The 27,823-nt window shown below is 40.5% G+C and overlaps 1 protein-coding gene across 1 annotated transcript; it reads left to right on the top strand.

The window, feature by feature from the left end:
- Positions 1-1,776: 1,776 nt before the first annotated feature.
- On the top strand, positions 1,777-27,823 carry BID (BH3 interacting domain death agonist). Its single transcript, XM_060776677.2, has 6 exons — positions 1,777-1,936; positions 18,683-18,750; positions 19,854-20,049; positions 22,853-22,986; positions 25,312-25,524; positions 27,232-27,823. The coding sequence occupies exons 2-6, from the start codon at positions 18,739-18,741 to the stop codon at positions 27,235-27,237; spliced, it is 561 nt and encodes a 186-aa protein (XP_060632660.2). The 5' UTR covers positions 1,777-1,936; positions 18,683-18,738; the 3' UTR covers positions 27,238-27,823.

Genomic DNA, 27,823 nt, shown 5'->3' with positions numbered 1-27,823 from the left:
CCCTCATAGGTAAGATAGGTAGAGGCTGGAGTTACACTTAAATATGTACCTGTTATGTGCAAATTCAACTTGAGAACAAGCCTATAGAACCCATCTTGTTCTTAACTTGGGGGCGGCCTGTATTTGGTTCCCTTTTCATATCAGAGTGGAAACAAATAAGAGAAAACAAGGATGTGGGTCACAAACAGCCACAGGTGTCAAGATCAGAATTACATCATACAAACCACTGAATTCTTAACATCACATCACAGATGTTTTACATTTTCCGAGCTTGGGTATGACTCCTTTTTTTTGAGTTTATCTAATGAAGAAAATGTATTATCTACTTCATTAGATAAACTATTTATATCCCGCCTTTCTCCACCCTGGAGGGGACTCAAGGCAGCTTATGGACAGGCAATAATTCAATGCCTTAACAACAATATAAAGTTTAAAACATTAAACTTAAAATAAAAAAAATTACTATCACTATAAAAACACACAATCTGCACTCATAATCCAGGTCGTTCCTATAGTCATTGCACTAATCTAATTGCACTATGATTCATCTCTGAAGGCTTGATCCCAGAGCCATGTTTTAACTCTTTTTCTGAAGGTCAGGAGGGAGAAGGACTTCTCTAGGGACTGAATTCCACAGCCAAGGGGCCACCACCGAGAAGGCCCTGTCTCCTGTTCCCACCATTTGCACCTGCAAAGGAGGTGGGACCGAGAGCAGGGCCTCCTCGGACAATCTTAATCTCCAAGGGGGTTCATAGAAAAGAAAGTTAAGGTACATCCTCAGGCTGCATGGTTCATTGAAAAAAGGTTATAGTACATCCCCTGGCTGATTTTTGATCTAGAGAGGACTTGGGCTTGCTATGATATGACGCTTGATCAGCAACAAAGGCTTCCTGGGCTGTATCTGCACAGTTTTTGTTTTCTGTGTCAGGAGTGACTTGAGAAACTGCAAATCGCTTTTGGTGTGAGAGAATTTGCCATCTGCAAGGACGTTGCCCAGGAGATGCCCGGATGTTTTGATGTTTTATCATCCTTGTGGGAGGTTTCTCTCATGTCCCCTCATGGGGAGCTGGAGCTGACAGCGGGAGCTGGAGCTGACAGCGGGAACTCATCCGCGCTCTCATCGGATTCAAACCTCTGACCTGTTGGTCTTCAGTCCTGCCAGCACAAGAGTTTAACCCACTGGGGGCTCCATCCACACAGTTGGACACTAACTGCAAATGCTATTGTTGTTGTTGTTGTTGTTATGGAACCACAGGAGTGGTAGTTTTCCAAGGACTTTATCCTTCTCTACCAGAGAGTGTTGGTGCCTGGTCAAACTATAACTCCCAGGACTCCATAGCATGGAGCCATGGCAGGTTTTTTTTCTTGAGAAACTGAAACTGAAGTGGTGCCAAACTGCATTAATTCTGCAATGTAGATGCAACTATAACATCCCCAACAAACACAATGGTGAGCTGATAACTGTAACAGCAGCAGCACCAACGTTACATAAGAGACTGTGATTCAGACCAAAAAGTACCTCAACTGCTTTATTTTCTGAAAATATATTTCCTCCTCCCTGAGCTTCAGTGGGGCAGAAGGGAGGGCTTCCCTGAGGTCACAGCTCACTTTGCAGAAGGGAAATTCCCAGGTTCCTTCCCCAGGGGGGCCACGCCCATTGGGGGGAAGAAGAAGGCATGATTGGCAGCCACAAGGCAGGTCAAAACTCCCGTCTCTCTTGCTAGAGGTGTGTCTACACAACTTGGCCCCTCCAGGCCTTTTGGACTTCAACTCCCACAATTCCTACCAGCTCCCCTCCCACTGCAAGGCGGGGCTGATGAGAAAAGCAGAGCCAAAGGAAGTGAAGTCAAAGCGCGTTGAGCTGAATCCGCGGGAGGAACATTGAGAGAGAGAGGCAGGAGAAGACATTTGGGATTGCTTATCTCCTTCCAATATAGTAAGTGCTTTCTGGAAACTGTTGTTTCAATCCTTTGTTTTGGTGTGAATGTTTTGGGGGAAGCGCTTTCCCCTTAGTTTTCAAAGTGCATCAATGCTGCAGTGTAGATGCGCCCTCTGGGTTGGAATTTAGCAGAGTTTGTGTGTCTTTGAAGTTCATTTGTCTTCTGTTATTCTGTCCTTGGTTTGGTTCTTAGTTTACTCTCACCTCTCTGTAGCCTCCATTCAACCACCCCAGACTTGGGATAAATAAAGTGTTAGATAGGTAGTCTTGGACTGAATTCTTCCTTTTGATGCTCATGGAGGAGTATTATTTACTCTCAGCCCTCTGTATCCTCCATTCAACCACCCAAGACTTGGGATACATAGATATAGTCTTGGGTGGGTGACTGAATTATGCCTTTTTATGCTCATAAACAGGTATTATATACTCTCATCTCTCTGTATCCTCCATTCAACCACTCTAGACTTGGGACAGATAGAGTGATAGATAGTTAGTCTTGAGTGGTTGACTGAATCCTGCCTTTTTATGCTCATAGAGGAGTATTATTTACTCTCATCTCTCTGTATCCTCCATTCAGTCACCCCAGACTTGGGATAGATAGAGTAGTCTTGGGTGGGTGACTCAATTCTGCCTTTTTATGCTTATTATTTACTCTCAGCCCTCTATATCCTCCATTCAACTACCCCAAACTTGGGATAGATAGATAGTCTTGGGTGGGTAACTGAATCCTGCTTTTTGATGCTCATGGAGGGGTATTATTTACTCTCAGCCCTCTGTATCCTCCATTCAACCACCCCAGACGTGGGATAGATAAATAAATAGTCTTAGATGGGTGACTGAATTTTGCCTTTTGATGCTCATGGAGGAGTATTGTTTACTCTCAGCCCTCTGTATCCTCCATTCAACCACCCAAGACTTGGGATACATAGATAGATAGATAGTTAGTCTTGGGTGGGTGACTGAATTCTGCCTTTTTATGCACATGGAGGGGTATTATTTACTCTCAGCCCTCCATATCCTCCATTCAACCACCCTAGACTTGGGATAGATCGTGATAGATAGGTAGTATTGGGTGGATGACTGAATTCTGCCTTTTTATGCACATGGAGGGGTATTATTTATTCTCAGCCCTCTGTATCCTCCATTCAACCACCCCAGACTTGGGATAGATAGATAGTCTTGGGTGGGTGACTGAATTCTGCCTTTTTATGCTCATGAACAGGTATTATTTACTCTCGGCCCTCTGTATCCTCCATGCAACTATCCCAGACTTGGGATAGATAGGTAGATAGATAGATAGATAGTCTTGGGTGGGTGACTGAATTCTTCCTTTTTATGCTAATGGAGGGGTATTATTTACTCTCAGGCCTCTGTATCCTCCATTCAACCACCCAAGACTTGGGATACATAGATAGATAGATAGTTAGTCTTAGGTGGGTGGCTGAATTCTGCCTTTTTATGCACATGGAGAGGTATTATTTACTCACAGCCCTCCATATCCTCCATTCAACCACCCAAACTTGGGATAGATAGATAGTCTTGGATGGGTGACTGAATTGCAACAGTGACAACAGAGGGCTGTCTATCTATTTGTATCACTATATATACACATACAACAAGCATAAGAAAAACATCAGGAGTGCATGCCTATGTGGCATTTTTTGCAAGAAAAATATGTTTAAACACACATAGAATTAAAACATTTCCAATGCTTTAAAAAGTAGCATATAATTTTTTTTACAAAATCATGCACTAACCCAGTGTTTCTCAACCTTGCTAATGCTGTGACCCCTTAATACCTTTCCTCATATTGTGGTGACCCCCCACCCATAAAAATGTTTTTGTTGTTACTTCATAACTGTAATTTTGCTACTGTTATGAATTGTAAATATCTGATATGCAGGGTGTATATGCATTCACTGGACCAAATTTGGTACAAATACCCAATACGCCCAAATGTCAATAATGGTGGAGTTGTGGGGGGAATTGATTTTGTCATTTGGGAGTTGTAGGTGCTGGGATTTATAGTTAACCTACAATCAAAGAGCATTCTGAACTCCACCAATGATGGTATTGAACCAAACTTGGCACACAGAACTCCATGATCAACAGAAAACACTGGGAGGGTTTGGTTGGCATTGACCTTGAGTTTTGGAGTTGTAGTTCTCCTACATCTACACCTACATCACCTGCAGAGAGCACTCCGTACTCAAACAATAATAGATCTGGACCAAACTTGGCATAAATACTCAATATTCCCAAATGTGAACACTGGTGGAGTTTGGAGAAAATAGACCTTGATGTTTGAGAGTTGTAGTTGCCAGGATTTCTAGTTCACCTGCAATCAAAGAGCATTCTGAACCCCACTAATGATAGAATTGGGCAAACTTCCCACACAAAACCCCCATGACCAACAGAAAATACTGTGTTTTCTTTGTTGACCCCTTTGACACCCCCCTCACGATGACCCCAGATTGGGAAACACTGCACTAACCCCATAGCAAAGTGATTGCATCACCAGTGGGATTGTGGAGTGAATGAATGCTTGCAGATACTTCAGAGCTGCATTTCAGGACACAGTTGTGTGAGCATCCTGCCTTCTCCCATTTCTCTTCTAATCATAGGGATCAGACACAGACTCCAGAGGAGACAATATTTGCCTCTTTTAGAGAACACAAAGAAATGGACAACATTCTTTCCATTGTTGTGGTTTTGTTCCCCTCCCCGGGGAAGATGTGTTTGTAAGGAGCTGGGCTTCACCTCTGTTGCTTTCTGTCTGCATTTGTCTGGCACTCGGGAGTGATTCAGGATTCATGTTTAACCATTGCACCACCGGGTGCTCCATGAACATGGATGAGTATTATGAAAGAACTTGGATGGAATTTTTAAGTGAGAGTTTCAGTATTGGAAAGTGTAGTGCACTCTCTGCTCTGAGTTTTGCATAGAGGCACGTAAAAGGGAGTTTTTCACAACAGAATAGTGTTCTCAAAGACAGTACTGTACTATATATTTAAAAGTTTTTCTGGAAAACGCTATTTTTTCTTGTGCGTCAAACCTGCTTTTGTCTTTTTAGCTCCATTTTTAGTGTCGTTTCTTCCTACTACCTGGGTGTGCAGCATGTTCAGACTCATATATAAAAGGTAGATGAAGTCCTGCCAAATTCAAGAGGAAGGATGGAGATTTTTATTTCTGTGCCAAATCTTCCTTTTATCTTCTGTGACTTATAGTGCTGCCTCCCTAACCCATAGCAGAAGCCTTAGTGATGAATAAGCTGGGGAAAAAGTGGTTTTTTGTGTCTGAAGACTTTTCTGAGGTTGTTTAGCTTGTAAAAGTAATGTTATTTTAGTGATGCTGTGATATTATGATAATTGGCCACATCATGAGAAGACAGGAAAGCTTAGAGAAGACAATGATGCTGGGGAAAATGGAAGGAAAAAAGGAAGAGGGGCTGAGACCAAGGGCAAGATGGATGGATGGCATCCTTAGAATCATAGAATCAAAGAGTTGGAAGAGACCTCATGGGCCATCCAGTCCAACCCCCTGCCAAGAAGCAGGAATATTGCATTCAAATCACCCCTGACAAATGGCCATCCAGCCTCTGCTTAAAAGCTTCCAAAGAAGGAGCCTCCATCACACTCCGGGGCAGAGAGTTCCACTGCTGAACGGCTCTCACAGTCAGGAAGTTCTTCCTCATGTTCAGATGGAATCTCCTCTCTTGTAGTTTGAAGCCATTGTTCCGTGTCCTAGTCTCCAAGGAAGCAGAAAACAAGCTTGCTCCCTCCTCCCTGTGGCTTCCTCTCACATATTTATACATGGCTATCATATCTCCTCCTTGAAGTGACTGGCTTGACTCTGAAGACTCTGAAGGAGCTGGGGGTGGTGATGGCCAACAGGGAGCTCTGGTGTGGGCTGGTCCATGAGGTCACGAAGAGTTGGAAACGACTGAACGAATGAATAACATGATATTATCATCCTTATTAGTAAAAGAGTAATTAAAAATATGATCTTTGGTGCGTTTGGGCTGGCATGCATTTCTTGTAACTAAGGGGTTGGTTTCCGTGAAGATAGACATGATTCATCATCTGACCTGGGTCAGGAAGGATCATTCTCTTTAAACACACATTAATGTGTGTCTGTACTACATCCGGATTCTTTGAGGGATATTTTAAATGCAAATAAATTACAATACAACTTCCCCTCCCCCAATCCCAAGGAGAGATATTTTTGAACCTTGTGTAAACACCCAAAATAGCAGGTATCTACACACACCATTGAAATGAGGGACGTCCATATCCGAGGTGTACTTGAAGACCTAGAGAAAATCCCTAGAGATTTTTTTGGTCAGATATGGATGAATGGAACTAGAAATACTGGTTGCACTTCGTTAATTTCTGTTATGTTGGAATATTGGGAGGGTTTTTAAAGGTTTTGCACTCCTTGGGTATGTTGCTTTTGTATATGATTTTTCTGTTAATGGAGTTTTGGAAAACTTGTTATCTAGATACTAAGTACCAATAGAATTTTAAATTCTATTGAACTGCGTTTATATTTTCTTCTTCTTTTTCTTCCTGTCCAGTGTTTGATTTTTCCCCCTGTCATTTTACTTCTTTAGAGGAACAGCTTTCAGCTAATTACTTAATGCAGTAGGTACTAACTTTAGCAGTCATGGGCCAGAAATTTGTTCCATCCGTTTGATTTGTGTTTCTGTTTCATTCCGTACATTTGGATGGCATGAAACAAAAGGCCCATCCTGGAACGAAAATGGGCTCGAAACGAAAGGCAACTGGGAGCGGGTACCGGCTCCAACCCTGCTTTTTGGATCGATTGTCACGTGCGTAGGCTCAAAGCGCTGGGACCTGGGAGGGTCTGCAGCTGAGTGCCGAGTAAGTACCACTCCTTACTCAGCACTCAGCTGCAGGCCCTGCCAGGTCCTGGCGCATAGGCATAAAGCCTGCAACCATAGGCCTGGGCGCTTTGGGCTTACAGATGAAGTCCTCCCCTCCCAATAATGGGCCAAAAGAAAATTGATCTTTCAGCCCTGAAAACAGAAAACAAAAATCTGACCCCAATTTCGGGATGCTCATTCGAAACGGATCGAGGGCCCCACCGAAAGCCAGGACACGAAACAGATGAAGGTAGACCCCGATTGCACATGACTACTACCAACTGCATGAGGTACTTAGCGGAAATTCTTGTAGTAAGTCACTTCAGGGATTTATCAGTTGGATAATTGCAAGCAACACTTCTCCACGCTCAGTGTGTGAAAGGTGCCACTTTGTGTATCTTTACAGATGTGAAATTTCTGAAAATATTGAAACTATAATGAAGCAATATTTACAGTTTGTCCAGAATGTTTTTGAGCATTCAAGTTCCCCAACCTCCACATAATGCATTTCTAAATAGCGTATATACTCGAGTATAAGCTGACCTAAATATAAGCTGAGGCATCTCACTTTACCACAAAAAAACTTAGGAAAATGTATTGACTCGAGTATAAGCCGAGGGTGGGAAATGCTACAGTTACTGGTAAACTTTAAAATAAAAATAAATACCAATAAAATTTCACCCCGGTGGCGTAGGACTTGCTGACTGAAAGGTTGGTGGTTTGAATTTGGGGAGCAGGGTGAGCTCCTGCTGTTAGCCCCAGCTTCTGCCAACCTAGCAGTTCAAAAACATGTAAATGTGAGTACAGTAATAGGTGCTGCTTCTGTGGGAATGTAACAGCACTCCATGCAATCATGCTGGCCACATGACCTTGGAGGTGTCTACAGACAACGTCAGCTCTTTGGCTTAGGAATTGAGATGAGCACCATCCCTCAGAGTCAGACACGACTAGACTTAATGTCAGGGGAAATCTTTATGTTTCCTTACCAATAAAATTACATTAATTCAAGCATCAGTATGTTAAATGTTTTTGAATATTTTCATAAAACTGTAATTTAAGATAAGACTGCCCAGCTCTGATTAAACCCTTATTCTAACCTTCTTGAATGTAAATGTGCTTGAGTATCCTTCCAATAATATTAAAGAGTAAAACAATGTAATAATAATAATAGCATAAAATAATGGAAATGTAATAATAACAGTAATAATAGAGTAAAATAATAAATGTAATAATACTAATAGAGAGTAAAATAATAAATATAGTAATAATAATAAGTAGAGTAAAATCATAAATATAGTAATAAATAGAGTAAATTAATAAATGTAATAAAATATTAATTAGAGAGTAAAATGATAAATAACTTTGACTTGAGTATAAGCCAAGGGAGGCTTTTTCAGCCTAAAAAAGGGCTGAAAAACTCTGCTTAAACTCAAGTATATATGGTATGTACTTAACAGCACTGAATCGTTTTTTTAAAAAAATCTCTTAGACTCCTGTTTCTTGCAGCTATTAATAATAAATAATAATAATAATAATAATAATATTTCTTACCCGCCATTCCTCATGGCTTGAGGCAGATTACAATATTGCTAAAGAACATAATCAGAACACATAATAGTTTAAAAACACTCTGTAGAGTACACATATTAAGACATATTTTCATAATATATATATTAAAATACACAAATCAGAGTTAGACATAGAATGGAAATTTAAGATTCGTCATTAAAGCTCCTGCTATTTTGTTTATGTCAGATAGGTCTAGAAGTCCAGCTGAGTGTTAATGACAAGGTTTTACTTTTGATTCCTGAACTGGCAAGTGTTGCTTTTGCAGGTGTGTTGTTGACTTATTAATAAATCTGACCTTTGATGCTTGAATTATTTGTTGAGTCAAACGTATATTTCTTCTGAGCTGTGACTGTTATTCTGTGGTATGTGGTGATGGTATTCTGTGGATAACTTAAATTATATATTTAATTTTTTTAATGGCTAATACATTTTTTATACATGAATTTCAAAGGGGATTGTAAGCACTTAAATAGAAGAATGACAGTAGATCATTGCAGGAGGATGAAAAAAATCAGCATGAAAATAGTTGGGGATCATTGTGAAGTAACCCTGGCTTCTGGATACAGCTTGTTCTCAGATATATGAAGATATCATTTAAGGTAGCTGACTGCAACAAAAATCAATATAATTACAATACAGTAACAGAAGTTAAAATAAACAGTTATTTATTTATGTATGAATTTACTGTATTTATACCCTGCCTTTCTCACCCCGAAGTGGACTTGGAGCGGCTTTACAGAACACACATATGATAGACATTCAATGCCAATCATTTAATTAACAAGGACGGACAACACAGAGGTAAAGACAGTTTTTCCCATCTTATTTCCAGCATCTTGGAGGCTGTGCTTGACTCCGACCACGGGGGAGGGGGGGATGTTGTCGCTCCATCTTCCGTGCCGAGGAGCTTTCCCCCGATCAATGTCCTTAAGGGCACCTTTATTACCTCCCCATTAAAAACGGTGCCTATTTTATCTACTCACATTTCTGTTTTCGACGTACTAGATGGGCAGGTGGGCTGGGGCTAACGGCAGGTGCTCAACCTGATCCAGGCTCAAACTGCTGACCTTTTGTTCAGCAAGATTTTTCTGCAGCACAGTGGTTTAGCCTGATGTGCTAAGCCCGGCCCCTGAAACAACAGCATCAATAGTAATAATAATAGCATTTTGTCCCTCCAAAACACTTTATATTTTTAGGTCTGTTTGTATGTCTTCCACAACGCCACTATCACCTTTTCGTCCATGCTTCAGCACTATTTCCAATTTTAATTTTTACATTTGGCCTTCCCACAGTTTTAATTGTAGGTTGTCTTCTTGATAGTGTTATATGTTATCGTCTATGTTTTATTTTTAATTGCTTGTATTGTTGTGATTATTGCTTGTATTGTTGTGTTTGGGCTCGGTCTTATGTAAGCCGCACCGAGTCCCTTGGGGAGATGGTAGCGGGGTACAAATAAAGTGTTATTATTATTATTATTAATAATAATAATAATAATAATGTGCTTACATGTCCTTCCAATAATAATAGAATAAAATAATAAATGTAATAAAAATAATAATAATGGAGTAAAATAATGGAAATGTAATAATAACAGTAATAATAGAGTAAAATAATAAATGCAATAATAATAAATAGAATAAAAATAAATGTAATAAAATAATAATAGAGTAAAATAATATACATGTAATAATAACAATAAAAGTAAAGGTAAAGGTTTTCCTCTGACATTAAGTCCAGTGATGTCTGACTCTGGGGTGTGGTGCTCATCTCCATTTCTAAGCCAAAGAGCCGGCGTTGTCCATAGACACCTCCAAGGTCATGTGGCTGGCATGACTGCATGGAGCGCCGTTACCTTCCTGCCAGAGTCGTACCTATCGATCTACTCACATTTGCATGTTTTTGAACTGCTAGGTTGGCAGAAGCTAGGGCTGACAGCAGAAGCTCATGCTGCTCCCCGGAATCAAACCTGCGACCTTTCGATCAACTAGCTCAGCAGCTCAGGGCTTTAACCCACTGCGCCACCGGGGGCTCCAATAACAATAATAGAATCAAATAATAAATGTAATAATAATAATAGAGTAAAATAAAAAATGTAATAAAAATCATAATAGCAAAGTAAAATAATAAATAACTTTGACTTGAGTATAAGTCGAGTTTTTTTCAGCCTTTAAAATGGGCTGGAAAACTTGGCTTATACTCGAGTATATACGGTAATAACCTGTTTTCGTTAATATTTCCATAACCTACAAGTGTATGATTTTATTCCTGTATTTCAGATGTCAGGGTTGAGGCTGAGAGTGTAACTTTTTCAGAGCCCCAGGGAGTTGATGGTTGAGACGTGATTCAAACCAGGGAGTTCCCAGCTTGAATTCTTAACTGCTACACGCTCTCCATGTCGGCCTGAAGAGAGACTTGCTTTAACTACATTTTGTCTTATGCTACTATAAAATTGAGTTCTTGTGACTCACAAATGATTTCTCCCTTAAGATTTCATTACAAAATTTTAAAAACCCATTGTTTTTATATATATATTACACTTTTATCCCACTCTTCTGTAAAAGTGCTTAGGAGCGACGTACAGATTGAGCTTGCATCTTATCTTTGCAATAGGTGAGGTTAGTGATCTTCATGACTGAGTAGGAATTTGGATCCAGCTCTCCTCAATTCTAGCCCAGTACTGTAACCACTACACATGCTGCCTGGCTGTAAATCTATTCCTGAATTGTAGTAAGCTTACTTGGGTTTCTACAAAGATCATGGGAATGAATGTGTGTGCACATGTATTTGTTTATTTACAAAGTGAGTATAGTCATAATTGTCTTTTAGAACACAAGATCTTTTACACAACACATATATAGCACTTGGATACTACTGTAACCAAATAACAGAACCACTGTAACTGCTCTGCTTTCATTCTTTGGAATCCTGGGATTTGTAGTTTGATGAGGCACTAGTCTGAGAATTCTAAATATCCCTCCCTAAATTGCAACTAAAGATCTAATGAATTGTATTGTCGAAGGCTTTCACGGCTGGAATCACTAGGTTGTTGTAGGTTTTTCGAGCTATATGGCCATGTTCTAGATGAGCGCTTCTCAACCTGGGGTTCAGGACCCCTGTAGGGGTTGCGAGGGGGTGTCAGAGGGGTCACCAAAGAGAATCAGAAAACACAGTATTTTCTGTTGGTCATGGGGTTTCTGTGTGGGAAGTTTGGTCCAGTTCTGTCACTGGTGGGGTTCAGAATGCTCTTTGATTGTAGGTGAACTATACATCCCAGTAACTACAACTCACAAGTGTCAATGTCTATCTTCCCCAAACTCCACCACTGTTCACATTTGGGCATATTGAGTATCCATGCCAAGTTTGGTTCAAATCCATCATTGTTTAAGTCCACAGTGCTCTACATGGATGTAGGTGAACTACAACTCCCAAACTCAAGGTCCTACCAAAGTGTTTTCTGTTGGTCATGGGAGTTCTGTGTGCCAAGTTTGGTTCAATCCCATCATTGGTGGAGTTCAGAAGGCTCCTTGATTGTAGAAGAACTATAAATCCCAGCAACTACAACTCCCCAATGACAGAATGAAACCCCCCCCCCCAACCCCATCAGTATTAAAACTTGGGTGTATTGAGCATTTGTGCTAAATTTGGTCCAGTAAATGAAAATACATCAGGTAAAGGTAAAGGTAAAGGTAAAGGTAAAGGTAGTCCCCTGACATTAAGTCCAGTCATGTCTGACTCTGGGGTGTGGTGCTCATCTCCATTTCTAAGCCAAAGAGCCAGCATTGTCCGTAGACACCTCCAAGGTCATGTGGCCGGCATGACTGCATGAAGCGCCGTTACATCAGATATTTACATTAAATTGATATCAGTAGCAAAATGACAGTTATGAAGTAGCAATGAAAATGATTTTAGGGTTGGGGGTCACCACAACAGGAGGAACTCTATTAAGGGGTCGTGGCAATAGGAAGGTTGAGAACCACTGTTCTAGATGCATTCTCTCCTGGTGTTTCGCCTGCATCTATGGCAGGCATCCTCAGAGGTTGTGAGACCTCACATCTAGTCTTTGGATTTTCCTGAAAACTATTCATTTGTCTATACATGCCAAGGATTTCATTATTCTGAAATGACATGGTAACATCTTGCACGCTTAAAAACGCCGCTTTCCTCAGCAGGCAACCTAATAATATCCCTTGGTTTCCTGAGGGACTTAAGTTATAAAACTCCCTTGCACACATAGAATGAATGACAAGAAAACTTTTCATTTCCTTCCATCTTGAAAGCGATACCTTATCGTTATCTTCCCCCTACAGTAGTATCTCATGAAGATTTTGGCTACTGTTTTGAGGTTGGACAACACTTCTCACTAATTGTACTTCCTTCCTCTTTTCATCCTATTTTTCTGTTACCGGGTTGCTGTAAGTTTTTCAGGCTGTATGGCCATGTTCCAGAAGCATTGTCTCCTGATGTTTCACCTGCATCTATGGCAGGCATCATCAGAAAATTTCAGAACTCTAACAAAACTTTCAACATTTCGTTATAAATGGCAGTTCCTAGTTGGTTCTGGCATAAAAATAGCCAATAACGAAATTTGGAAAATTTTGTTAGAATTGTGAAATTTTCACCACCAGTACTTTAGCAACACACTAGAAGCAAAGCACCAGCGCCCCCTAGTTTTGTAAGTACTTTAGAACCATTTAGAAGAGTGGTTCTCAACCTTCCTAATGCTGCGACCCTGTAATACAGTTCCTCATGTGGTGGTGACCCCCAACCATAACATTACTTTCGTTGTTACTTCATTTGTTATTGTTATGAATCGTAATGTAAATATTTGATATGCAGGGTCTATTTTCATTCAGTGGAACAATCTGGGCACAAATACCCGATACACCCAAATCTGAATACTGGTGGGGTTGGGGGATTGATTTTGTCATTTGGGAGTTGTCGTTGCTGGGATTTATAGTTCAGCTACAATCAAAGAGCATCCTGAACTCCACCAATGATGGAATTGAACCAAATTTGGCACACATAACACCCAAGATCCAAGAGAAAATACTGGCAGGGTTTGGTGGGCCTTGACCTTGAGTCTTGGAGTTGTAGTTCACCTACATCCAGAGAGCACTGTGGACTCAATGGTGGATCTGGACCAAACTTGGCACGAATACCCCATATGCCAAAATGTGAACACTATTGAAATTTGGGGAAAATAGACCTTGACCTTTGGGAGTTGTAATTACTGGGATTTATAGTTTGCCTACAATCAAAGAGCATTCTGAACTCCACCAACGATAGAATTGGGCCAAACTTGACACATGGAACCCCATTGACCAACAGAAAATACTGTTTCTGATAGTCTTTGGTGACCCCCCCCCCCGGGGTCCTGACCCCCAGGTTGAGAAATGCTGATTTAGAACCATGGATTGCCCATGCCTAATATCCAGCTCCCAGGGTCAAGGAGAGTTCTTTATGCATGCATGGATCCCAGTGTAGTCACCTGAGGATAGTTTATTACATATTTGCAGGTATAAATACTGCTGTATCAAGTTTATAATCAAGTAATCAAATTTAGAAAACAATGCATTTGATTTTTCATTGAAAAATTCAGTAGCAGTTTTTATTCTGTTGTTCTGCTTTGTTTTTGTTTCTCCAAAATATTTACTACAGCACAGAACTTGATATCAGGCAAATTTTAAATACAACATTTTGGGAAATTGCATGTATTCACCCTCTTCTCTTATGCCACACTGCTTTGCTGTGTTGTAAAACATTTTTATCATTGTTAAAGCAAAACAGTCATGCATTCCTGTAGAGGGAGCTTCAAGCCTGTTGAATTCCCAAGCTTGGGCATCCTAGCTGCAGGTATTTGCATTGATAGTCATCGTCGTCCCCTCCCTCTGTGTGAGCTTCTTTAGAACCTTTGGGATGTTGCAATTTTTCTGAAATAAATAAACAAACTTTATTTGTATACTGCCCTATCTCCCCGAAGATACTCAGGGCGATTTCCAACATATAAGGCAAGCATCCAATTGTCAAGAAAACCATGCAGACAAATTACATCAAGACAAGCACATCAGACAATATAAAACAACTTAATTTAACTCAATAAACAATATAACAAAAATGAAAGCCTAATAAAATACAAACATTCTGCTAAAACACACTAAAAATATTTTTAAACCAATTGCATTGTAGTTCTATCAGTAGAGGCTCAACTAATCAATGGCCAGGATTACAAAATGGACGTGGCCAACTATAAAAGGGTTGGGCATGGGATAGTGCAAACAGTGTATCATAGGGCTGCGGAAGTGGAAGAAGTGCAGGATTGAGTGCTATCTGGCTACCTAGGGATGGGGCATAGCGACTAATCATTCTCAAAAACTTGCTAGAACATCCAAGTTTTCAGACCCCCATGAAAGGAGGACAGTGTGGGGGCTTGCCTAATCCCCCTGGGGAGGATGTTCTAAAGTCGGGGGGCCACCATCGAGAAGGCCCTCTCCCTCATTGCCGCAAACCGTGCTTGAGACGGTGGCAGAGGCAAGAGGAGGGCCTCCCCCGTAGATCTTAGAGCCTGTACCGGTTCATAGGAGGAGATTGTTGCAACCCAGAGCAGGAAACTGGACCCTCAGACAACAATCCACCACACTTGGATTCAGGAAATCAATCCTTTTTTATTGATGAAAGATGAATACAAAATAGAGGAAAAATGCAAAGGTAAAAAGTCACAGTAAAAATCAGCAACAAGAAATGTCCATAACCAAGATCATAAAACCCACAGCAAAACTGATGAATCCTGGAACCTGTTAGCAATCCACTAACCGTACTTGGAACAACTAGAAAACCTCCGAGGAACAAGGCCACTTGAATCAGGAGACCTGCAAACGCTGGCACATGAAACTGGAATGATGCCTGGTCTGAAGCTGTATTCAGGCCAGGCATATTTAAGGCCAAGAAATCTATTGCGAGACACGCCTGAAGTTTTTGTTTGGATTTCTTTCAATTTGGCTGACCTACGTAAAACTTGTTCTTCTCCCCGACTCTGCCAAATCTGCCCCCGCCTATCCTCATTAGGCAGGCCAGGTGTCTGATTCTCTGGAGAACTAAAACTGGGAGGAAAAGGGAGTGAAACATCTCCGCTTGGCTCGGAATGCATGTTCTCATGGGAATCTTGACTTTCGCTTTCCAAGGCTGAAGGATTTTCACTACTCAAACCATCATCATCTAAATTGGCTTCAGAATTCAGATTGACATCTACATGGACATCAGGAAATACAATCAGAGAATCAGGTTCAGGTTCACACACAGGCTGAACCCCAACAGAGATGTGATCATGAAGACTGGCAGGGCCCGAACCATTTAGGGTTTTGTAGGTCATAACCTACAAGGAGAGGGCACCTATAGGGCAGTGGTACGCAACCTTCCTCATGCTGTGACCCCTTAATACAATTCCACATGTTGTGGTGACCTCCAACCATATAATTATTTTCATTGCTACTTTATAACTGTCATTTTGCTGCTGTTATGAATCGTCATGTAAATAACTGATATGCAGAATGTATTTTCATTCACTGGACCAAATTTGGCACAAAAACCCCATACACCCAAATTTGAATACTGGGGGGTTGGAGGAGATTGATTTTGTCATTTGGGAGTTGTAGTTCCTGGGATTTATAGTTAATCTGCAATCAAAGAGCATTCTGAACTCCACCAACGATGGAATTGGGCCAAACTTGGCACACAGAACTCCCGTGACCAACAGAAAATACTGGAAGGGTTTGGTGGGCATTGACCTTGAGTTGTAGTTCACCTATATCTAGAGACCACTGTGGACTCAAACAATGAGGGATCTGGACCAAACTTGGCACATATACTCAATATGCCCAGATGTGAACACTGGTGGAGTTTGGGGAAAATAGACCTTGACATTTGGGAGTTGTAGTTGCTGGGATTTCTAGTTCACCTACAACCAAAAAGCATTCTGAACTCCACCAATGATAGAATTGGGACAATTTCCCACACAAAACCCTCATGACCAACAGAAAATACTGTGTTTTCTGACGGTTCTTGGTGACCCCTCTGACTCCCCCTCATGACCCCCCAGGGGTCCCAACCCCCAGGTTGAGAAACACTGCTATTGGGCCTTATATTTCCATGGTTTTATCATTCCAGCAATTTCTGCTTTAATTAATTAGAACCAGTCAAATTATCTGGAAATTCTGTCACCCAAAAGTTGGAAGCTAGTAATTGAGCTCACTTTCTTGCAAGAAGTATTTGTCCAGAATTACAATGTCCTTGTTTGGGAAGCTGTGGCAACCCCTTCTCCTCGCAGAGTGGAAATGTCCTTTGTGGGGCCATTTACCTATCTTCCATATTCCGAAATGCTTGAAAGTTCCTTTAACAAGAATGATGATCCAGGGTAGCTTGTGGTACCTGTGTCTTGGGGTGAAAATAAAAGTCACCTTGCTTCATATGTTATATAGACATACATATAAATTATTATACATTATTTGATAGTATATGCACACATGAGGAGTCCATCCTGGATAGGGGGACCCGTATGAGCAGAGGCATTCTAGGATGGAGGCTTTGGGGAAACACATACAGAGTAGGCTCAAGGAACAGTCCTGGGACCCATACTTGCGGAAGCCAGCCTGTCCTTGAGTGGTTTTTGGGGTCCATAAGGCCCCCAAAAGGGGTTCCTATCTCTCTAGGTCATCTTATGGTCTGTGACTGCCCAGCCTAGGATAAAACAACACAGCTGGGACCAGGATTATGGGGAGAGATAGGGGATTGTGGAATGGTAGTTACAGGATGAGAAAGAGAGTGGGAAGGAATGGTAAAGGGAAAAAAGGAAACAAAACAGGGCTTGAGATGTGAAAAGACTACATGTATGTATATGTGTAGGGTATGTTTTAGTTCAGTATCTGCAAAGGTGAGTCAAAGATTATACTGAAAAGCAAAAATGGGCAGGAAAGATGGGATTTGAGAAATAAAGGGCATCATTATAAAAGATTATATACTCTTTCCTTTTGCTAGCCTTAGACCAAAGGTCTTGGAATCCCTTTCTTTGTAGGTCATTGACTGGTATGGGGGACAATTAGCACAGTCGTTAACTCATGGCTTAAGCTGTTTGCTTAGGTAGACCAAAGGTCAAATGCCTTTTGTGACAGAGTTTCCAGTAAATTACAGTAAACTCCAGTAAATATGGCAGTCACCTTCTGCTATAAATATATGAAATATAGGACATAAAATCTTGATTAAATGTACACACCATCCTTGTTGTGGTTGCTAGTCCTTTTGCAGATTGGCCAAGACTTAACTCTTATTGCATCTGTCCTTGGCAGAACTATGAATTCCCTGATTATAAACTATCTTTTATGGGGGGGGGGGGTCACCTTTGACTACATTTATAGCCAAGAAATTCTGTCCCACAGTTTTCAGAAAGAGGCTTCTTTCACAGCAGGACTTTTTGTTTATGGGCAAAGTGACCATAGTTTAGTCACTTGAGAGCACTCTAGGAATATTTGAGAAAGGTGTTGAACAAGAGACTCATACATCACCCTCAAACGATTCTGGCCCAGCTTATCTGTCTGAACCTATCTCCCTCTGTGAACCATCTCAGAGATTAAGATCATCTGGGGAGATCCTGCTCTTGGTCCCACCTCCTTCACAGGTGCAGTTGGTGGGAATGAGGGACAGGGCCTTCTCAGTGGTGACCCCTCGGCTATGGAACTCCCTCCCCAGCAAGATCAGATCAGCCCCCTCCCTCTTGACCTTCAGGAAGCAAGTAAAAACATGACTCTGGGACCAAGCTTTTGGCCATAAGTAAACTTATGTGCAATAATGACCAGAACCGCCTTTGACTATGTCCTCAGATTAAGTGATTTTAAAATTGTGTTTAATGTTTTATTGTCTATTTTCTGTTGCCTGTTGGTTGCATCAAATTGCTGCCAATTGTAAGAGTGCTCTGAGTCTCCTTTGGGGTTGAGAAGGAGGGATATAAATATAGTTAACTACTACTACTACTACTACTACTATTATTATTATTATTATTATGCAAGCTGCTTGTGCCTCCATTAATATTACTTACCCATGTTAACTGACAACAGAAATAATATCTGGGGGCAAAATCAACTCTTAACACTGTCATCTTTCTTTTGCGGTATGATTTTAAACATATTTGCAAGATAAAGAAGCCATCGCAGCTGAATGATATTTCGTGCTTTAGTTCGCCCAATAAAATTATCAGTGTTTTTTGGATTCTGTATTTTGTTAAAACATTTGTAATTCTTTTACAGGTAGACGACCCACACTCTGTGAAGATAAAAGATAATCCAGTTGCCTTTCAGCCGCTATGATGAATCAGGTGGTGTCTTATTTTCAAATATGTGCCGCATTTATCTTTTAAAGCCATGTGTAATTCATATCCGGAGTCTATTTGAGACATCTTTTGTTAGATGTTTAACAAAAAAAGAAAAGAAATACTACTAGAGACAATTTTTTTTGTTGTGTCAGGAGAGAATTGAGAATCTGCAAGTCACTTCTGGTGTGAGAGAATTGGCCGTCTGCAAGGACGTTGCCCAGGGGACGCCCAGATGATGTTTTATCATCCTTGTGGGATGCTCCGCATGAGGAGCTGGAGCTGGTAGAGGGAGCTCATCCGCCTCTCCCTGGATTCGAACCTGCAACCTGTCGGTCTTCAGTCCTGCCGGCACAGGGCTTTAACCCACTGCGCCAATAAAATATTTAAAATAGGGATAGAATCCTACACCATACAAAAAGAAGAGCAGTTAAATATGTTTTAATAAGATTTTAATCCAAAGAGAAATGTGTGAAATGAAACAACCAGGTCAGGTGAGTTTTCCTAAGTGAACAAAACATGTCAAGCTTTTGCGAGACCACTTGAAGGCTGCTTCCAAAATGCACCCAGGGATAACTTTTACCCCCACTACCTTCTACTTTTCTTATGATTTCCATTTGAGTAGCCAAACTTGCAGTCTTGTATTTTTTTTCTTTTTGCATGGTGGGGTTTGGGTTTGGTGAGGCAAGCTTCTCTGCTTTCCTCTTCCCTCTCCGCTTTGGTGTTTGTGTACGCTCAGCCTGTTGTAGGCAGGCATTGGCTACAGCAGAATCCTTTCATTTCCCAGCGCAAGTATTACTGGAATGTTTATTACAGATACAGTACTGCAGTCTTGCATTGAAGGACTGTTTTTCCAGCTCCCCTTTACTATATTCCCAGTGCCAACGCTGCTAAAAATCCAGCTAAACAAAGGACAAGAAGTAAAAGGACTGGGAGCTTGTAGAAATGCCTTCCAACTTAATTTAAATGTTATTTAAATTAAGTTTTTCCCTTTTATAACCGATGCAATCACTGTTTCCTAGCAATGCATGCTTATGTTTCCTTTGTTGCCAGAATTCCAGATTGACCCTGACCTTTTTAAAATGTGTGTCCCCCCCACTTATACCCAGGTTGAAAGCAACGACTGGCCGGATAGCTCTACTGCCGTCCTTCTCTACTCCTTCCTGCAGCACTCCAGCGACTGTGCCTTTGTTTCAGACCTTAATTGTTTGAAGAATGAGTTGTTGCTTTCCAAAATAAGTGATGATGATGATGAACTTCAGACAGATGGGAATAGATGTGGGAGATTCGAGGTCAGAGAGGAAGGTAAATATCGACTTTAGTCTTCAACCCTGCGGCTTTGAGAGCAGTCCTGGGTTCTCCGGCAGAAGGAAATTGGCTTTCTTTCCTCATAGACAGTGATTCCCAACCTTTTTATGAACAGGGACCACTTTGACCAGGGACCACTCTCCAATATTAGTACCAAAAGGGTTACGAATCAGTTTTAGGTCAACTTTAGATTCGGTTTATTTATTTATTTATTTCCACATTTCTTTCCCACCCTTCTCAACCCCTGAAGGGGGACTCACGATGGCTTACAATGGGCCCTGTTACGAGGCCATTACATTACATTACATGTGGCAAAGCTGGCTGCATGTCAGTTGCATTAAGATCACTACTGACCGAAAGGTCATGAGTTCGAAGCCAGCCCGGGTTGGAGTGAGCTTCCGGCCAATTTGTGTAGCTTGTTGTTGACCTTTGCAATGCAAAAGACAGTTGCATCTGTCAAGTAGGAAATTTAGGTGCCACTTATGTGTGGGGAGGCTAATTTAACAAATTTACGCGGCCATAAAAATTCTCCAGCAAAAGCATGCGGGGAATGCGGAAAGTACTTCATCAGTGTCGTAGGTGGACAATGAAGCGACAGCTCCCCTGGCGGCCAGAAAATTGGAATGTTAAATAGCCTCTGACTGTCTGTCTATATGTGTTGTGTGTCTATGGCATTGAATGTTTGCCATGTATGTGTACCCTGCAGGGTGAGAAGGGCGGAATATAAATACTGTAAATAAATAATAATTACAGTAGTTAAAACCACAATTTGGGGTGCTAATTCAGGAAATTGCACTGGATAAACCACATCAGCTCTAGCTTCTCTTACAGAACATACGTCATCTGGTAGTTGCTATCTGCTCACCCACAGAAAAACATATTTAATAATTTAGAGCTAATGACATAGAATCATAGCATTGGAAGAGACCTCATGGGCCATCCAGTCCAACCCCCTGCCAAGAAGCAGGAATATTGCATTCAAATCACCCCTGACAGATGGCCATCCAGCCTCTGCTTAAAAGCTTCCAAAGAAGGAGCCTCCACCACGCTCCAGGGCAGAGAGTTCCACTGCTGAACGGCTCTCACAGTCAGGAAGTTCTTCCTCATGTTCAGATGGAATCTCCTCTCTTGTAGTTTGAAGCCATTGTTCTGCGTCCTAGTCTCCAAGGAAGCAGAAAACAAGCTTGCTCCCTCCTCCCTGTGGCTTCCTCTCACATATTCATACATGTCATTGTAGTAATCTTTCGTGGGTAGTCAGCCTCTCCCTTCCTGATATCCGTGTTGCTTCAACACTCTTAAGAGGGTTTTGTGAGACCAGTTGCTCTCGTTGCCACATGGTTTCGAAACAACACTGTAATGGCGAATCCGCGGACCATATTTTATTTATTTCAAACATTTGTACCCCGCTTTTCTCAACCCCCCTGGGGCGGGGACTTGGGGAGGCTTACATCCAGCACAATTTGATGCCATCTATATAAATAAAAATGTAATGTTCGTTTGTGGGATTAACAGAACTCAAAAACCACTGGACGAATTGACACCAAATTTGGACACACGACACCTCTCAGACAATGGCTTCAAACTACAAGAGAGGAGATTCAATCTGAACATGAGGAAGAACTTCCTGACTGTGAGAGCCGTTCAGCAGTGGAACTCTCTGCCCCGGAGTGTGGTGGAGGCTCCTTCTTTGGAAGCTTTTAAACAGAGGCTGGATGGCCATCTGTCAGGGGTGATTTGAATGCAATATTCCTGCTTCTTGACAGAATGGGGTTGGACTGGATGGCCCATGAGGTCTCTTCCAACTCTTTGATTCTATGATTCTATGATTCTGACGAATGAGTGACCATCACTCATAAATACACTGAAAAATACAGAGGAAGAGACTTAAAAAGCCAACCCCCCCCCCCATACATTACAACGCATGTACAAAGCCACATATACACACAAACATACACAAATGCACAAATATACACCCACACACATATACACACACACAAAACACAAATACACAGACAAATACTACAGCAACACGTGGCAGGGGACGGCTAGTTACATATAAATAATACATACCGTAATACATATAAAAACACAGTAAACTGATTTCAAAATTAGTTTTAAAATAAAAAGTCCAGTAATAAAAAGTGCAATAATACTGACTGTCTAGCCTTATGTAGAAAAAAATATTGTACTATATTTACGTTCTTATGGACCACTGGTGGTCCACTGTAGAGGGAGCTCTGAGAAGGTGCATCCAGTGATGCTAATGTCTGGAGGGCGAAAACATCCATTACAATGCATCCAGAAGGCACTGCTTTCCTAGCACAAAGATGAGCTAGTATGCAATTGTGCATTATTCTTGAGAGATTAATCTCTGTGAACATCTGCGGCATTAAAGAAAAATAAGGGATGCTGTATTTCTTGGGGGAAGGCCTTTTTTCATGAGTTGGGGGAGAAGAAGATTGAGTTGTTTACTCTTACTATACTGTCATCCTATCATTCTTGATAAGTGATAATATCTGGTTTCCTCTTTCTCCCATCTCTGTGCCCATGCTTTCTTCACAACTGGCCATTGGGGTACACTAGATTGAGAAATAGAGTCTGAGCAAAACGGGTCCTGAATCCATTGTCCTGACGATGCCACTCTCAGGATCTCTAACAAATCTTGTGTGTCTCCCTTCTTGGGCATACCCCCCCCCCGCCCCCAATGCTGGCTTTGCCCTTTTTGGAAGGCAAGGGTGAGGGAAGAGAGGCTTTCGTTCTCCTTTAACCCTCTTTTCTCCAATCGTGTATCCTGGTGCAGTGCCTGATGAGGAAATTTTCCGGATTATCGGAGCTCAGCTGGCTGAAATCGGGGATAAGCTGACTGCTGAGATGGAGGCATCCGTCATACAGAATCTGGCACAGCGTTTTATGAGAGAGAACATGTCCAAAGAGGTGAGGGAGGAAGATTAGTAAACCACTGTTTAAAATCAAAACACAATGAAAATCCCTAACAGTGACCCCCCCTCCCAACATCCTCTTCCACTCCAAGGCAGAAGATTTTTTATTTTTTCGTGTCTTGAGAAACTGCAAGTCACTTCTGGTGTGAGAGAATTGGTTGTCTGCAAGGATGTTGCCCAGGGGACACCCCGAATGTTTGATGTTTTACCATCCTTGCAGGAAGCTTCTCTCATGCTCCCACATGGGAAGCTGGAGCTGCCGGAGGGAGCTCAACTTGCTCTCCCCGGATTTGAACCACTGACCTGTCAGTCAGCAGGGTTTGACCCATTGCGCCACCGGGGGCTCAAGGTAGCAGGTAATCTGTAAGGACTGTAAAGTAGTCAGCACTTGAAAAGTGGCTCAATCGAAAGCCTTGAGCGTCTTAGGCAGAGGTCAGTGTGGTTCTGATACAGGAAAGGAATGCAACTGGGCTCAGGGTGAACTTCAGCAAAGTCAACAGTAAATGGATTCCTGACATGTTCTACAGATTCCTGGCTATTTGACTAAATCAGGGGTCCTCAAACTAAGGCCCGAGGATGGATACGGCCCTCCAAGGTCATTTACCAGTCCCTCGCTCAGGGTCAACCTAAGTCTGAAACGACTTGAAAGCACACAACAACAACAACAATCCTGTCTCATCAACCAAAAGCAGACCCACACTTACCATTGAAATACTAAGTTTATATTTGTTAAAATTATTCATTTTAAATTTTAATTATTGTATTGTTTTAAACTACAAATAAGATGTGTGCATAGGAATTCATTCATGCTTTTTTCAAATTATAATACGGTCCTCCAACAGTTTGAGGGGATGTGATCTGGCCCTCTGTTTAAAACATTTGAGGACCCCTGGACTAAATTAATGCTAGTTTAATGGTGTGTTAGAAAGATACACTTCCAAAATTAGGTTGAATCCCCAGGGTGGGAGTGGCGTGAGCTTCCACTGTCAGCTCCTGCTTCTGCCACCCTAGCAGTTCGAAAACATGCAAATATGAGTTGATCAATAGGTATGCTCCGGTGGGAAGGTAATAGTGCTCCATGCAGTCGTGCCGGCCACATGACCTTTGAGGTGTCTATGGACAATGCCAGCTCTTCGGCTTAGAAATGGAGATGAGCACCAACCCCCAGAGTTGCATACGACTGGACTTAATGTCAGGGGAAAACCTTGACCTTTACTACTCCAGGGTGGTGCTTGTTCCTGCTGAAGTGAGACTGCTTCATGGTTGGAACTTGGTCTTTGAAGGCTTGAATATTTTGCTGTCATTCTGCTTTTTCAATCTTTTGTATTTATGCTAATATAGTAAAGGTAAAGGTTTTCCCGGACATTAAGTCTAGTCGTGTCCAACTCTAGGGAATGGTGCTCATCTCCATTTCTAAGCTGAAGAGCTGGCGTTGTCCATAGACACCTCGAAGATCATGTGGCCAGCATGACTGCTTGGAGTGCCATTAATATTACTAGATCTTACTGCTAATATACTATTACTATATATAGTATTAATTTCTTGTACTCTTATATCCTTTTCCTGCTATTTTCTTTATACTGATTTTATTATTATAAAAGTATATTTTGCTGTGTGTTTTTATTTAAATTAAATAAAGATTATTTAAAAAACTATATATACTATTACTAATATAATATTACTATTATACACTATATATATATATATATACACACACACACACACACACACACATACATACATACATACATATATATATAACGATAAAGGTAGTCCCCTGACATTAAGTCCAGTCATGTCTGACTCTGGGGTGTGGTGCTCATCTCCATTTCTAAGCCGAAGAGCCAGCGTTGTCCATAGACACCTCCAAGGTCATGTGGCCGGCATGACTGCATGGAGCGCCGTTACCTTCCCGCCAGAGCGGTACCTATTGATCTACTCACATTTGCATGTTTTCGAACTGCTAGGTTGGCAGAAGCTAGGGCTGACAGCGGAAGCTCACGCCGCTCCCCGGAATCGAACCTGCGACCTTTCGATCAACAAGCTCAGCAGCTCAGTGCTTTAACCCACTGCGCCACCGGGGGCTCCTATATATATATTACTATATATAATATTACTAATATAATATGTTAATATTACTAGATCTAAATTATAAACCACTCTTTAAATGTGTTGCTCCTGTTAAACCACCATAAGCTTTCAGGAAGAACAGTGAATACAAATGGTTGCGTCTCAGTGGCTTTAGGTTGGGGAAAATACAGGTTATATTTGTGACACAATTGCAACATTTCAAAAATATGTTTTCCGAATGTTTCCTCAGGTGATGACGATGCACATGTCTCATGCTGTGGAGGAACTTGTGAGAAAAATGCCTTTAGACATGGAGAAGGAGAAAGCCATGTTGGTGATATCAATGGCTTTGACGAAGAAAGTAGTAAATAGCGTGCCTTCTCTTCTAGTGCAAGTGTTCAGTACAACTGTGAACTATATAAACCAGAACCTCCGTGATTATGTGAACAACCTGGCTCCTGAGGTGACTAAAAATTAGAATGTAATGTTTAATGTATACGAACCCCCCCCCTCCCCCATCAGAAAAATAGCCTTAACATTGTTTTGAAGGAAGAGTGCTGAAGGATTGGTTATTTGTGGTTGTGTGGCTTGGCTGCTATCCTGTATTTTAGCAGGTAGATGCACAACCTTTTCAGTCTTTTGGACTGTGCAGATGTCCATGTCTGTGTGAATCATCTTGTCCCAATAAATACATTTTGTTAACTGTTGTCTGGGGAAATACTGTATCTGAAAAGAATTAATATACTAGATATACTCAAGTATAAGCCGAGTTTTTCAGCCCTTTTTTAGGCTGAAAAAACCCCTTTGAGTCAAAATTATTTATTATTTTACTGGGTTATTATTTTTTTAATTACATTTATTATTTTACTGTTATTTATTATTATTATTACATTTACATTACTATATTAGTATTATTACATTTATTTTACTCTATTATTATTACATTTATTATTTCACTCTATTATTACTGTTATTATTACATTTCCATTATTTTACTCAATTATTATTATGTTTATTATTTTAATCTATTATTACATTTATTATTTTACACTATTATTATTATTATTGCATTTATTACAATTTGGAGGCCCGTAGTCCTTTTTAATTCTTCTTGTCTTTCCTTTGCCATGTTCTTAGTAAAGATGGTAGTTTTATATTTATTTAATTTAAAGCCGGCAAGTTTACCAAATTTCTCAATTGTATTCAGCCAATTTTTAATATTCTCCCGTGGATTCTCTATTATACCAATTAAATCATCCGCATATGCTCTGGCTTTATATTCCTGTTTACCGATTTTTACCCCTTTGATCGTTTCATCTTCTTTTATCTTTTTCAACAAAATTTCTAAAGACATTATAAAAATCAAAGGGGAAATAGGACATAATTGCCTGGAGCCTTTTCCTATCGCAAATTCTTCTGAAGTTTGTCCATTTATTTGGATTTTGGCCTTTTGGTTTTTATAAATTTCTTCAATTGCATTAATAAATTGAAAGCCCAGATCCATTTCTTTCATTAAAATTTTGAAAAAGTCCCAGTTCAAATTGTCGAAAGCCTTCTCCGCATCAATAGCGAGGAAGGCCACCTCTTTTTATTATTGCATTTATTATTTCACTCTATTATCACTGTTATTACATTTCCATTATTTTACTCTATTATTATTACATTTATTATTTTACTCTCTTATTGTTATTATTATATTTATTATTTTACTATATCACTATTATTACATTTATTATTTTACTCCATTATTATTGTTCTTATATTTCCATTATTTTATTCTATTGTTGTTATTTCATTTATTATGTTATTATTGTTTTATTACATTTATTATTATTGGAAGGGAAGGATATGCATTGAAGAAGGTTAGAATAATAGTTTAATCAGAGTTGGAGAGTCTTATCTTAATTTAGTTTTATGTAAATATTAAAAACATTTAACCTACTGATGTCTCAATTAATTTAATTTTTTTGGTATCTATTTTTATTTTGAAATTTTTCAGTAGCTGCTGTATTCCCCACCCTCGGCTTCTATTTGAGTCAATATGTTTTCCCCGTTTTGTTATGGTAAAATTCGTTGCCTCGGTTTATATTCGGGTCGGCTTATACTCAAGTATACACGGTAGTTTGGGTGGACTAAACATAACTGTCTCCTTTTCCTTTTTATCTCCTAGAGCTGAACAAATTGAACACAACGCACCTACCTGCAAAAAAAATAAATAAAAATGATTTTTTTTGTTTTTTTAGTAAGAAAAATTTTAAGTGTCTTTTTAAAGAGGACTTGGCATTGTGAAGTGTTTGTGATTTTTATCAGAAGTCATATGCATTCCCCAACTCCTCCCAATTGAATGTGCCTGCTCTTTTTTTGTACCTGAAACACTTGATCCTGCTTTACATCCATCTCAGGAGGAAAATGGCAAATTGACTCTTGTTCTCAGGGGCAAAGTCCTGGGTCCTATAGCAATAAGCTGCAGAAGCGAATAGGAACAATAAACATGATAGCTGTTTACCAACTCCATCAGAACACTTTGGATTCATAATGTGACTACAATCCAACTGGATATCCTTGACTCTCACACCAGTTTAATTGTACAGTGAAATACTTCTGCAAGTTACCTTGGAAAAGGCCTGAGAAGTTTAGCTTGTCTGGAGAGCAGTGCAAACTTTGCATGCTGTGGGTGCCCCAAAACCACCTGCAAGGATCAGGTGCAAATTCATTGGAAGTTGAATTGAAATAAATGAATTGGATGCCCAGGTACAGGGAAA

Source organism: Anolis sagrei, chromosome 5 (genome assembly GCF_037176765.1).
Source record: "Anolis sagrei isolate rAnoSag1 chromosome 5, rAnoSag1.mat, whole genome shotgun sequence".
NCBI classification, from domain to species: domain Eukaryota; kingdom Metazoa; phylum Chordata; class Lepidosauria; order Squamata; family Dactyloidae; genus Anolis; species Anolis sagrei.
This window is presented reverse-complemented; position numbering and strand designations above follow the sequence as displayed.